This window comes from Girardinichthys multiradiatus, chromosome 1 (genome assembly GCF_021462225.1).
Source record: "Girardinichthys multiradiatus isolate DD_20200921_A chromosome 1, DD_fGirMul_XY1, whole genome shotgun sequence".
In the NCBI taxonomy this organism is placed as follows: domain Eukaryota; kingdom Metazoa; phylum Chordata; class Actinopteri; order Cyprinodontiformes; family Goodeidae; genus Girardinichthys; species Girardinichthys multiradiatus.
In genome coordinates this window covers 38,748,773-38,762,578 of record NC_061794.1, presented here as the reverse complement: position 1 = coordinate 38,762,578, position 13,806 = coordinate 38,748,773, and the positions used below count along the sequence as shown (strand labels likewise).

Sequence of the window (13,806 nt, the reverse complement as noted above, 5' to 3'; positions counted from 1 at the left end):
ATCATTTCATGTTGTCAAACAGGTTCTATTCAAGTGATTTATTTCTACAGGTTAGGCACCAAATAATAGTTTACAATAATTCACAGATGGTCTGGTGGGATCGTTATTTTTCTTTAATAAATTTAATCTTTTTTTCTTCTCTTTGCTCAGGTTTTCTTTGACATTAAAATTTGTTTGATGATCTGAAACATTTAATCTGTCGATTTTTACACCACTGTATGTGTAACAGCTTTTATGACTATCATAATCAAGGTACATTAGGATTAATTGGCTAATTGGGCTTCTCTGACAACTCTGCAAACAATGTTTAATCTTTTTTAATTACCCAATAAAACCAACACAAACAACATATAAGTATATCTTTAATAACGAACATGATCAAATCTAAGAATGTGATAGTGACCTCTGATACAATAGATATTTAATCCAAGGGTGACGTAAAAGTTTTGCATAAATTTTCTATATTCCAATATCATTGTACAGTATAACTCTGATTCTCCCTGCTTTCTGCCACTCTTGCATACACGCACAATACAGCAAGCAGTTAAAAATAAAAGTAAAACCAAAAAATAAAAAGTTACAAACATTTATCACACAGGCTAGTCTCTGGATTTCCATACACTTGACAATTAATCAGTCAATAATGCTACAGCTTAATATTTGGAGGCGATTTCTGTTAGAAACATTGGTACCTTAAAGCTTTTGACAATGGAGTGGAAACCTATAATGTTGAGATTAAAATGGTGTTAAGAGAAAGAAAACCAAGTATGGCTTAAATTGAAAAAACTGTGCGTGCTAAACTGACATTTTTAAAATTAATTTGACTGAATTTCTCAACTATATTGCAACTTTCTTCGTTTAAATAAGAGAACGGTTAATCTAAAAGAAAATGTGTATATCTGAAAATGAAAACTGTTTTCCCCATTCGCTATGCTGAAAAGAAATTTAAGGCCTCGTTATTCCCCAAACATTACCAAAAAAATACATTTATGCTAAACCTCAAACCAGATCATTATTTCATAGCTATTTGTAAGATTTATATTTTAATTTTCCACAGCCTTGAACATAAATGTCTATGCATACAGAAACCTTCAGCTTTCCACTAAAGAAAATGGAAATTAAGAAGTTATTTTTTTCTTCTTCTGATGATATAAACACAAGTGGCCACAAACAGATAGACATTTGTCATTAAAGTGTTCTCCACTCATTTAGATTAACCAACACGAGCACTTAACATCTCTTCAACACACAAACCACGATGTGAACAGTCACTGAATATCAGCATCAGTCGTGCAGATATTTTTTTTTACTTAGCTGAGTAAACTTCCAAGGATAAAAAAGTTAACTGATGTTATTAAAATAACTTTATATGGTGAAATTTAGTTTCATCCCTGCACGCGTTACAAAGTCTAGGTAACCCAGAGCAAAGCGGCTCAAAGGTTTGACAGGGGCCAAAGTTGTTAATAAATAGAAAACAATTATATTTTTCTTTTTTTGTTACGTCTGTGTTCTCATTTGGATTTCATTATGTCCGCCTGAACGCAGGTGTTGATCGACCTTTCAGAGGCCAGCTTGGACTGTTCACTTCTGGCGATCCTGGAAAAGATAAAGAGCAAATAAAAATACACCATTTAATACCTTTAAACAGTTAAAACACTTGCTTCAGTTTCTACAACCACCAATAATCTGATTATTGAAAAAACATTCTAATTATATGAATTAGAACATTTTATTTGGACCTAACAATGTGCTCTTACAACCTTCATTTGGTTTTAAAACCAGGACTTTGGGAACCCCTGGTTAAAGGACAACAGTGGGAGCAGTTCCTGTGCTAATACAGATCCAGTTTCTAACTGGTTACATAAAAGTAATATAAAAAAAGCCACCAAAGAACCAGTTTGGTTTTCCACAGCCAAACACTTTGCAGATATTACAGCACTAAAATGTCCTTCTGGTAAATATTTGATCCTAAATTTATCATATTCTAAATTGGGTGCTGGTCATTTTGCCACTTTCTGACTTCTTTTGGAGGAGTCGTCCACTGTGGGACGTTTCATACTGACCACACATCATTTCTGTTTTATTCCTACTTTCCCAACTAAGTAAACACATTTTCTCTGAGCTATTCAAAGTCTGCTGTGACAAAATCTAGTAACATGAATCCAATAAACCTTATTTACCTTCAGGGGGTCAGCCTGACCTAATTTGGGTTGAACAGGGGTCATTGCATGTGGTGTCCCTCAAGGACACCACATGCAATGACCCTCTGTTTTACAACCAATCATCTTTCTGCTATATAAAATCTTAACTGGGACCAGTTCAAGGAGACATATGGTCCCTCTGGTAATGTCTCTTACATTTGAATAACATATTTATCTATTGATGTCCTACATTTATCACGTTTGCTCATTTTATTGCCTGTTGGTCTCTATAAGCCAAGCAGTCAGCTCCAGAGGAAGGCGGGTCTTTCCTCCAGCTAAGCAACAAAACCATTTTTTTAGTGTTGGGAGTCAAAGCTTGGGGAGTGCAGACACAGAGAAAACTGGTTTTAGGAAAGCACTAGCATTTATTTAGCACTGGAACTAGCTTTGTAGAAGAAATACCCAAAACAAATCATTAAAAAGGTGCACTATCAAGTGATTTTTTTTTTTTTTTTGTAAAACTCTTAAATATTTTCTGTTACTATCCCACAACCCAGCTAAGAGAAAAAACAACTGAGTTTACCTGATCAACTCTGGGTCGACTCTGTATTGAGATGGGCTCATAGCTCTGGTAAAAACAAGCACATAAAACCTATTAAAAAATGTAAACAAAACTGTGCTACCAAAAAAAACAACACAAGTGTTTTAAAGTCCATTTTACATTTCATAGCCGTTTTATTTAATTCATCCTTGCTTTTAAATGTTTATTCATTCGTCCAGCTTTTTAAAAATAGACAATCAGCAAAGGTACAGAAGCCTTAAAGTATGTACACCCCTGTTAAACCTCCAGTTTTCTCCAATGCAAAGAATTAGAACATGTTAAATAATTTCCATAACCACTTGTCGCCCTGACGCCGGTTGACATGAAATCCTTTGAGCGACTGGTGCCGAATCATCTGAAGGACATCAAAGGCCCCTTGCTGGACCCCCTGCAGTTTGTTTACCAGGCAAACAGGTCAGTAGATGATGCATTCAACTTGGGACTACACTTCATCTTGCTTGGCCTTTAATACCATCAACCCAGACATCCACCCAGCTCACAGTCCCAGCCTCCACCTGTCAGTAGATCATCAGCTTCCGGACTGACCAGCAGCAGCAGTAGGTGAAGCTGGGGAGCATCTTCTCCAACACAAGAACCATCAGCACCGGCGCCCACCGTCATTAGTCTGATCCAGGACAGTGACATGTCATACAGGAGGTGGATCGGCTGGTCCACCAGTACAGTCAGAACCACCCGTCGCTCAACCTTTCTTTCTTTTCTCTATAAAAAAATAAATGACTGTGCAAACACCTACATGTACATACAGTTCCCTTTATACTTATTTTATTTCCTCTAAAATGTATACATTTATTTGTACTGTCTGTCCTCTACAACCGCTTGAAACCAAAGTCAAATTATTTGTTTATGCACACAATCTTGGCCAATAGAGCCGCTTCTGATCTTCCATCTTTAATGTGACATTAGTCCTGTACACATCAACTGAAAACTCAATCTGTTGGAAGGAAAAAAAAGAAAAATTAAAAGCTGCAATAACCCTGTTGCATACGTGTGCACATGTTAAAATAAACTTTATTGAACAACCTTTGGATCAATCGTATTTGTTGAGTGCAGTACTTTGACTGGCTAATATTTGCGCTCTTTAATCTATAAGACTGTGATAACATCTGTTCTCCACAACCTTCTTCAGGTGACCACACAGATTTGGTTTCAGATTTAGTTCTGCTATTACAAAACTAGAATTTTCCTGTCATGAAGTCAGTCCAAAGTGGAACTGGATTTATGCTTGACTCATTGTGAAGATGAAATGTTCTTCCATGTTGTTCCCCATCTTTCGAGGGGCGGAGTTTGAGGGGGGCTGGGGAGGCATTGGGGGCATATATATATATATATATATATATATATATATATATATACACACACACACACATACATACATACAGTACAGACCAAAGGTTTGGACACACCTTCTCATTCAAAGAGTTGTCTTTATTTTCATGACTATGAATATTGTAACTTCACACTGAAGGCATCAAAACTATGAATTAACACATGTGGAATTACATACTGAACAAACAAATGTGAAACAACTGAAAATATGTGTTATATTCTAGGTCCTTCAAAGTAGCCACCTTTTGCTTTGATTACTGCTACACATACTCTTGGTATTCTGTTGATGACCTTCAAGAGGTAGTCACCTGAAATGGTTTTCACTTCTCAGGTGTGCCCTGTCAGGTTTAATAAGTGGGATTTCAAGCCTTATAAATGGGGTTGGGACCATCAGTTGTGTTGTGCAGGAGGTGGATACAGTACACAGCTGATAGTCCTACTGAATAGACTGTTAGAATTTGTATTATGGCAAGAAAAAAGCAGCTAAGTAAAGAAAAACGAGTGGCCATCATTACTTTAAGAAATGAAGGTCAGTCAGTCTGAACAATTGGGAAAACTTTGAAAGTGTCCCTAAGTGCAGTCGCAAAAACCATCAAGCGCTACAAAGAAACTGGCTCACATGAGGACCGCCCCAGGAAAGGAAGACCAAGAGTCACCTCTGCTGCGGACGATAAGTTCATCCGAGTTACCAGTCTCAGAAATCGCAGGTTAACAGCAGCTCATATTAGAGAACAGGTCAATGCCACACAGAGTTCTAGCAGCAGACACAGCTCTAGAACAACTGTTAAGAGGAGACAGAGTGAATCAGGCCTTCATGGTAAAATAGCTGCTAGGAAACCACTGCTGAGGACAGTAAACAAGCAGAGGAGACTTGTTTGAGCTAAAGAACACAAGGAATGGACATTAGACCAGTGGAAATCTGTGCTTTGGTCTGATGAGTCCAAGTTTGAGATCTTTGGTTCCAACCACCGTGTCTTTGTGCGGTGCAGAAGAGGTGAACGGATGGACTCTACATGTCTGGTTCCCACCGTGAAGCATGGAGGAGGAGGTGTGATGGTGTGGGGGTGCTTTGCTGGTGACACTGTTGGGGATTTATTCAAAATTGAAGGCATGCTGAACCAGCATGGCTACCACAGCATCTTGCAGCGGCATGCTATTCCATCCGGTTTGTGTTTAGTTGGACCATCATTTATTTTTCAACAGGACAATGACCCCAAACACACCTCCAGGCTGTGTAAGGGCTATTTGACCAAGAAGGAGAGTGATGGGGTGCTGCACCAGATGACCTGGCCTCCACAGTCACCGGATCTGAACCCAATCGAGATGGTTTGGGGTGAGCTGGACCACAGAGTGAAGGCTAAAGGTCCAACAATTACTAAGCATCTCTGGGAACTCCTTCAAGACTGTTGGAAAACCATTTCAGGTGACTACCTCTTGAAACTCATCAACAGAATGCCAAGAGTAGTAATCAAAGCAAAAGGTGGCTACTTTGAAGAACCTAGAATATAAGACATATTTTCAGTTGTTTCACACTTTTTTGTTTAGTATATAATTCCACATTTGTTAATTCATAGTTTTGATGCCTTCAGTGTGAAGCTACAATATTCATAGTCATGAAAATAAAGACAACTCTTTGAATGAGAAGGTGTGTCCAAACTTTTGGTCTGTACACTATATATATATATATATATATATATATATATATATATATATATATATATATATATTAGGGGTGTCAAATTATCGAGTTAATTGTGATTAATTAATTACAGTCATGCTTAGCACGTTATGTTTTTTAATCGTGTTAATCTAATTTTTAATCTCCAACTCTACTATTTCTGTATGAGAGTTCCCTTTTTATGAAATCTGTTTTTTTATGCATTGGGCTTCTTGTGCTTGAGTTGTTGAGGGTGGAAAACAATGGTCAGTCACACCCTGAAGTGGACATTGATTGGCTGCCATGGGTGTGTATGAGCTGATAGATTCAAGTGAGTAGCGGAGAAGAGACACGAAAATGGAGGAGCATATGAGAGTTGTCGGTCCAATGAATGGGAAATTTACATTCCAAAAACAACCCGACGGCACCATTGATAAAGGTAGAGTGATATGCCTTCTTTGTAAGAAGGAGTTTGCTTACCACATCAACGCAAAGCACCCAGTCGCGAGTGCCGCCGCCACAGTTAATGTTAGCATCGAAGACATTAGCAATTTAGCAAGCCACAGCAAAGCTCTTCGCCAATATAAACTCGAAGAGAACGCCCCATGTATGAGCAAGTCTGCAACCGACAGGCTGACAAATGTTCTTGCCAAGTGGTTAGCGTTGAACTGCAGGCCGACAAATATAGTGGAAGACGAGGGATTAACAGGTGTTGCAAAATGCGTCCAATGACCCATCATACAAGCCACCGTCCAGGTCGACACTGACGACCAAAATCGGCAAGATGTACGATGGTGAAAAGAAAAACAAACTTGAGATTTTGGTGAAGGACTCGTCCAACTATGTTGCTATAACCGGAGATCATTGGACCTCAGCTGGCAATCACAGCTATTTGGGAGTGACCGGACACTTTATTGATGGTGAGTGGAACCTCAACTCATTTGCACTGACCGTCATGAAAACAGAAACCAGGCACTTTGCTGATAAATGGGCCGAACAGTTCCTCAAGGTGGTACATGACTGGGGAATTGAAAAGATATCCACCATTGGTACAGACAGCGCAGCAAACATGCCGGTGTACTGGCAAAGTGCCGCAAGATTGTTGGCCATTTTAAACAAAGCCCTGCGAGTACCACAGAACTTAACCAGCAACAAGTAGCACTTGGAAAAAAGAGCGAGCAACTTCTACAAGATGTACCGACCAGGTGGAATTCGACACTAGAAATGGTCTCACGCCTCCTACGCAACCGAGAGGCTGTCCAGGCTACATTGGATCAACAGAACCACAGATTGGTCATGCCAAACGAAGCTGAGTGGGGGAAACTGCAGAGGCTGGAGGTCCTGCTTGAACCATGCAGGTAAGCCCAAATAAACACATCCATTTTAATCAAAAACTATTGTCACATGTTAGGTAGTTACATTTCAGAACAATTAAATTGGAAATCAGTGACACTTTAGTTTAAATATCCAGCTAAGTTCATTTTTGCAAACTTATCCACCTCTGTAGGTATTTGACTGAGCTGCTGGGTGGTGAGGCCTACATCTCTTGCTCTGTAGTGCTGCCTGCTTTTCGCCATCTGGACCGTGTCATGGACATCACTGATGATGATCCAGCCTATGTGGTAAAGTTCAAGAACGCGTTCCAGAGGGACCTGGCAGCACGGCGAGTTGATGCCAATGAGACATGGTTCAAGTTGGAGCACTGGATCCACGTTTTAAGGATTTGAAATGTCTTCCAAGAGAAAAGAGGGAACAGGTAAAGACTATAAGGATAAGCTGGATGAAAGAGTCCAATTTATCAAAAGAAAAATTAATTTATATAGCACTTTTCACACATAAAAATACAACACAAAATGCTTCATAAAATAAAACAAAAAAAACATCTACTGCACTTAGTGTTAATGATAATCATTCACTCATCCATCTATTAAGTTATTCATTCATTTAGGTGTGGACCAGTCTGGAGAACATGCTCCAAGCAGCAGAGCCCAGAAGAGAAGCTACTCTCCAGCCCTCCACAGAGTATGATGAAGCAGCTCAGAAGAAGAGGAGCATTCTCCTGCTGGGGTCTGACTCTGACTCAGAAGAAGATGGAATGATGTCTGCAGCACTACAGAGGAGAGCCCAGCATCAGTATTGATGACTGTCCCCTGCAGTGGTGGTATGCTCACTCAGGAGCCTATGGAAAGCTGTCAGCCCTAGCACGCAAGTACCTGGCCTCCCCAGCAACCTCCATACCTTGTGAAAGACTGTTTAACCTTGCAGGCCACATAGTACAAAAGAAAAGGGCAGCTTTGCTCCCAGAAAATGTGACCAAGTTGGTCTGTCTCAGCGACTGGCTGAAGAAGAAGAAATAAGAGGCATGAGGTCAGCAAAGCTGCTATGTCCTCTGCCTACTAGAAGTGATTGTTTCAGCACTTTATTTTTGTTATGATGAACAATTATTTTTGGTGTGTTTGCTTACAGCATTGTGATTGATAGGTCTGTTTTATTTATTTTGTTATTTGAAGCAGAGGAAAAGCAACAAGTTCAGTGTTCAATAATTTTATTGTTCATAAAAGTGTTCTTGCCATTTTATATGTTAACTTACAGCATTTTATACGGATCTGATGTTTTAATTTTTAAATTATTTGAAAAAAAAAAAAAAAGAGCTCAGCAATATTTCTGCCCTAGTGACAGAAACTACAGGTTGAAAGCAGCACTTGGGACTAGTCTCAAATACAGCAGAATGTAAATGGCTAAAACTGCATCTGTTCAAAACATTAAATTACTTTATATTATTTGTAATCTTTTGATCTACCACGATAATGTAACAAATTGAAATTGAAATATCTCAACCATGTTAAGGGCCTTTCTCAGCAATTTTTAGGTGAGATTAAAAAGGAGATTAATTAGATCAATTAATTACAGATCATAGTTAATTAATCTCTCCATTTTTTTAATCCATCGACAGCACTAATATATATATATATATATATTGCCCTGTGATGGACTGGCGACCTGTCCAGGGTGTACCCCGCCTCTTGCCCATAGACTGCTGGAGATAGGCACCAGCTCCCCCGCGACCCACTATGGAATAAGCGGTAGAAAATGACTATATATATATATATATATATATATATATATATATATATATATATATATATATATATATATAATATGTGTGTGTTGTTACTCTCATCTGTGGCCCCCACGAGATCTCTCTATCTCAGCAAAGTCCAAGCTCAAACTAATTAAAACGTATCAATATTTTACTTTACTGCAGGCTGTCTGTAAAAGGCAGAAATTAGAATCACTTGACAGTGTAGACTATATATATATATATATATATATATATATATATATATTTCAATTGTTAAAGAACTGCCATGTATGAAACAATGATAAACCACTTTCTGATGCATAACTTTTCATCTTCAGTTTTCGTCTTTTCTTTTGAACAAAGAAGTTATTGTTCTCTGCATTGTGGTCAAGTTTTGATTTCATTTAAATTAAAAATTTGAAAGTTTGGTTGTTTTCGCGTTAAAAAAAAAAAGTCTGTAGATGGTAAGTGATTTCTTGTTCGTCCTGTCCTAATACAAGTGGCGTTTTTTTTAGGTCTATGCACCACCTGTGTAAAATCTCCCAGTCCATTAAATCAAACGCACCGATCTCCTAGGCAACTGCTCTGTTTTGGAGGTAAGTGCGCATGCGCTCTCGTGTAGTGTATGTGAAATCTCTGGTTGTACGCGGTGTTTTTGAGCTGTACTGTGTTGCTGTAATTGCTGAAACTGTGGCCTCAGAGTTCCAGGTTAGTTTCATTGCACCATAACACATTCGACCATAAGGTTTTTTGGGGGGATTTTAGCCAGGCCGGGGTGTTTGGCAACCCTACTCCTTGGTCCAGACATATGAACACTTTGCTGTCACATGTGAAACAAAGGCAGCAGTTTTTGGAAACTCCTGCAGCTCCTTGCTGCCGGCCTCTGGGCAGCTTTCATGACCAGTATTAGTGACATATACACTACCAGACTTCACTTTATTTTTATTCCTACCCCTGGTAAATCCTTCAAGACTGCTGGAAAACCATTTCAGGCATCTACCTGCCAATAGTGTGCAAAGCAGTAATCAAAGAAACAGGGGGAATCCAAAATGTGAAGAATCTAAAATATAAAAGATGTTTAAGATGTTTCGAGTTTGTTTATAATTGTTTATATACTTCTGCTTAACAGTTTTGATGTCTTCACTATGCATCCACAATGTAGAAGGTAATAGACATAAAGAAAACTCATTGAATGACAAAGGTGTGAACAAACAATTGACTGGTACTGTATTTTCTCAAACATTTCCAACAAACACTGACTTTAGCTTTAGATGAATGACGCCAATTTGGAAGAGTCAGGTAAATCCAACAAGTGTAGCTGAACGTTCAGGTTCATAAAATTCAATATGCTAGAAGGTAGGTGTGCATCCAACATGAACGATGACAAAAAAATTAATGATTAGTGATTAGTTACTACAGACATGGAAAAAAGGCCATCATCCTAAACACCCTAAAAATCTAAATGTGAGGGCAAAGTTTGTCCAAAACTTTTCATTCAAAGGGGTTGGATCTGAAATAGATAATTACCTTTTTAACCACATCCTCCTCCTCCTGCTTCTTCTCGTAGTGGGAGAAGTCATCAAAGATGGAGGTGGTGTGTTTGTACTGGGCGATTATCTTCAGCACCTGCTTGGCCTTTTCCAGAGGAACCTCCTGCGTGTCCCGTGAGTTGGTGACTGGCTTGTTGTCGTTGTTCTCCAGGCGGATGTGGCGCAGCTGGCTGTTAGGCACATCCTTAACAAACAACCAGTTCACGTCAAACTTGCCCTTCCACTTGTCCTGGGCCCAGACTCCGGCGCTGGTCCCATAGTCCACAGGGGAGCGCATCTCCGCCACGCCGCAGAAGTGACCGCTGCCGTTGACGCTGAACAACAAGTAGACGGGACCTTTGGAGTTCATGGCTCTGTAGGCTGCGTCCAGGCGCTTGTTGCCGTGCTCCGTGCTGCACCAGATGGAGTACTTGATGGAGCGGTGGATGTCGTCCTCAGAGTAGCTCTTGATGATGAACACACGGCCGTTTTTTAAGTTCCAGTCAAAATCCTTGGGGTTGTAGCTGTGCGCTGCTCGCAGCTTCTCCAGAACAGGGTGGGACTCTGATCCTGGTTCTGCAGGAACAAATCCAGCAACTCCTCCGTTCCCTACACCGCATCCGCCGTTTGAGGAGCTGCTGCTGTCCAGGCTTCCCCCACTATAGCACAGATTGCGGTTGCGGGGTGCTACCCATCTGGTCTGAGGTGTGGGAACGGAGTTGTGGTTCTGGTAAGACTGTGGAGGTCCTGGAGGAGGAGCTGGCATGGTCATCTGCTGAACAAGGGACTGGACAGACTGCAGGGACTGCTGTAGGGGAGGTATGAGGCTGGCAGTATGGGAGTGAAGATGGGACGGGTGCTGCTGGTGGTGGTGGTGATGGTGGTGGGGTAGCGGTGGGACCATCTTGGCAGTGGTCCCTTTGTTATCCCAAGTATCAATGTCCATGCTGTGTTTGATGGGAGGTGGAGGCAGCATTCCTCCAGCAAGAGGAATTCCAGGCTTGTTCTTTGCCTTTTGCTGCTGCTGCTTGGCAGGTTTACTGGCAACAGCCGCCCACGATGCGGGCTTCTGAGGGGGCATTCCAACTTGCGTGCCACCGTTGCCTGTGGCAACGGCTGCAGCTACACCACCTCCAATCACAGAGCCTGAACTCTTCACACCTGAGCCACTACCTGTCACATCACCCCCTATTTTTAGACCCAGCATGCCCTGCTCCAGGCTGTTCATGCCTGGAGCTTTGCTCAGGGTGTCGCTATGGAAACCTGTCTGACCATCGGGGACTAATGTGCCCCCTAGAGAGCTAGGAGGGTAGTTGTAGCTGCCCCCATAAGCCGAGCTCTGAGTCTGCTGGCCCTGAGACCCACTGGTTCCCCAGGCTGAGAACGCTGGGTTCTCTGGGAAAAAATTAAACCTGTGAGGGTAAATGTTGCTGCTTACCCCACCAGGTTGCCCAAACACTGTGTCAGGCATGAAGTGGTGGTCTCCATTACTAAGAGGGGCATAGGGGGCTAGGTAGGGAATCGGTGGGTCACCTCCTGTAGACCAAGGAGCCTCATTGAGAGTATAAGGAAATCCAATAGAGGGGGCATAATAGCTGGACAGGTAGGGGTCTGTCATGGATTGATAGCTGTTATTCTATAGAGAAAAACAGATTCAAGATATCAGGCAAACGAAAACAAAACAGGTTTATTGTCAAATATTTTTTTTATGTCCCTCTGTAATGCATACCTGACTGGACTGGCTAGTGAGATACGGCTCAAAGTCATTATCATGCACAGAGTCCTTCTGGTGGAGGGAGCCATTCTGCACTGAAACTGGAAAGACTGCAATAAAATCAAACTACTGTCAAAACTGCACACCATCATTTACATAAACCTCCAACCAGGAAAATGAAGCCATGTTAATTATGAGCCCAGCCATGACAGATCACGGTACGTGACGTAAATATGACTTCACATGACATCTGCACTAAAGGTCAACACCAGAAAGTTTGCACTTAGAATGTACAAATGCAGATTGAACAACTATCCAGCAACAACGAAAAACTGTCAAAAAATAAAATACATTTTTACTTGGTAAAGCTCAAGAGGTAAAATAAGATAATTTGAAATAGATGAAACCACTTTTGTTTTCTTCTTCACTATGCCTCAAACAATTAGGGAAAGAACAGATTGTGAGATGTCAGAACTCTGTTGGCTTCTGGAAGATTAATTCACAACCTTTAGGATAAAAGGGTTCCTTAAAGAAACACCTTAAACACACTACTGCCTTGTTTGGCGTCAGTGGAAAATCAGAAATCTGCCAAGATATCAGAAATAGAGTTATGGATTTCCACATCTCTGACTCACCAATACGCCTGAACACATCCATCTGTTCAAGTCTGGATGTTAAGAAATGTTCTTATACATATGAGCTGTTTATCAATATGCTTTGTTTTAATTCACAGTGTCGTGTTGCAAATTATTTAGGTGGCTTTGATTATATTGCTGTACTTGAGCCAATTATCAACCTTTAACATCAACCCCTTCTAAAATCTCTGCCCAGCTCTGGTCAGGAGGCAGGTGTGCACTGTTTAGTGAATGTGTGTGAGGAACACCTGTCTTCCAGGAAACCATCTCTTACCTTTGCTTGCATCTTGTCCTTTCGATGTCTTCACGATATTAAAGAGAGAAAACACAGACATTTTGTTTAGGCCACGTTTGCACATTTTACAAGCTTGAGATCCAGGTACGCATTTTAAGCTGAATTCTGGGACGAATATTAAAGCCCCGGCAGCGGTGAGCAGGTAGATGGCCACTGGAAGCCGGAGTCCGGGCCTTGGTTGGCTCCCAGCAGATGATTTTAGCAGCTAACCTCTCCTCTTCTCTGTCTGGGCTAGTTTCTTAGCTGTGGCTCCACAGGGGGACCTACAGGTCAGTTAACCTCTCTAACCATTAAATTAAATAATAATAAAAAGTAAGATTCTGTTTTCGCTGCTCACCTGAGGGTCAATGCTAGCGGCAGACATCATTCATCCACCAGGTGTTGTGTTAAGACTGCAGCCCCGACAGGACGAGCGGTGTGATAACTACGGTGAGGCTTCTTCTCTTCCCTGCTAGCAGCAGCTGTTAGCCGGACTCTCGACTCGGCTCGCCGGTTCTTGTCGTGGCCCCGCTGGCAGGTCGCGCCGCCCTCTCCACATTAATCCAGCCGGGCTTTAGTCCGCTTCGAGTCCCTCAAAGCTAAACTAGACCAGCTCCGGTGGCCTCACAGCTCACTTGGCCCCCAAACAGCAGCTTCTTGCAGTGCCCGAGGAGCGGAAATGACGTCGCTGAGTCACGTGACTGCGCATCGGCAAAATCAAAGAAGACCACTCGAGACGAATGCTTTTAGAATTATATTTTAAATTCAATTCTTGGTTAAATATATTTAACATTATATTTAAAAAATAATACATTTAATAAATGTT

The 13,806-nt window shown here is 41.1% G+C and overlaps 1 protein-coding gene across 3 annotated transcripts; it reads right to left on the bottom strand.

Annotated features, from left to right (window-relative positions):
* Positions 1-345: 345 nt before the first annotated feature.
* On the bottom strand, positions 346-13,678 carry LOC124867959 (YTH domain-containing family protein 1-like). Of its 3 annotated transcripts, XM_047364695.1 has the most exons (6): positions 13,339-13,671; positions 12,981-13,008; positions 12,087-12,181; positions 10,356-11,993; positions 2,725-2,769; positions 346-1,596 (listed from the first exon to the last, which is right to left on the bottom strand). In XM_047364695.1, exons 1-6 carry the CDS (start codon positions 13,366-13,368, stop codon positions 1,582-1,584), a joined length of 1,851 nt encoding a protein of 616 aa, XP_047220651.1. In that variant the 5' UTR covers positions 13,369-13,671; the 3' UTR covers positions 346-1,581. The 3 variants fall into 3 exon arrangements, with proteins under 3 accessions (XP_047220651.1, XP_047220642.1, XP_047220660.1); XM_047364686.1 differs by lacking the exons at positions 346-1,596; positions 2,725-2,769 and adding an exon at positions 2,849-3,694 and having other exon boundaries at positions 13,339-13,675; XM_047364704.1 differs by lacking the exons at positions 346-1,596; positions 2,725-2,769; positions 12,087-12,181 and adding an exon at positions 2,849-3,694 and having other exon boundaries at positions 13,339-13,678.
* Positions 13,679-13,806: the final 128 nt, after the last annotated feature.

Coding starts and splice junctions, on each gene's coding strand:
- LOC124867959 (XM_047364686.1), bottom strand. CDS start 13,368: ATGATGTCTGCCGCTAGCATTGACCCTCAG. Junction 13,009..13,338: donor CCGCTAGCATTGACCCTCAG/GTGAGCAGCGAA, acceptor AATATCGTGAAG/ACATCGAAAGGACAAGATGC. Junction 11,994..12,086: donor TCACTAGCCAGTCCAGTCAG/GTATGCATTACA, acceptor TTTTCTCTATAG/AATAACAGCTATCAATCCAT.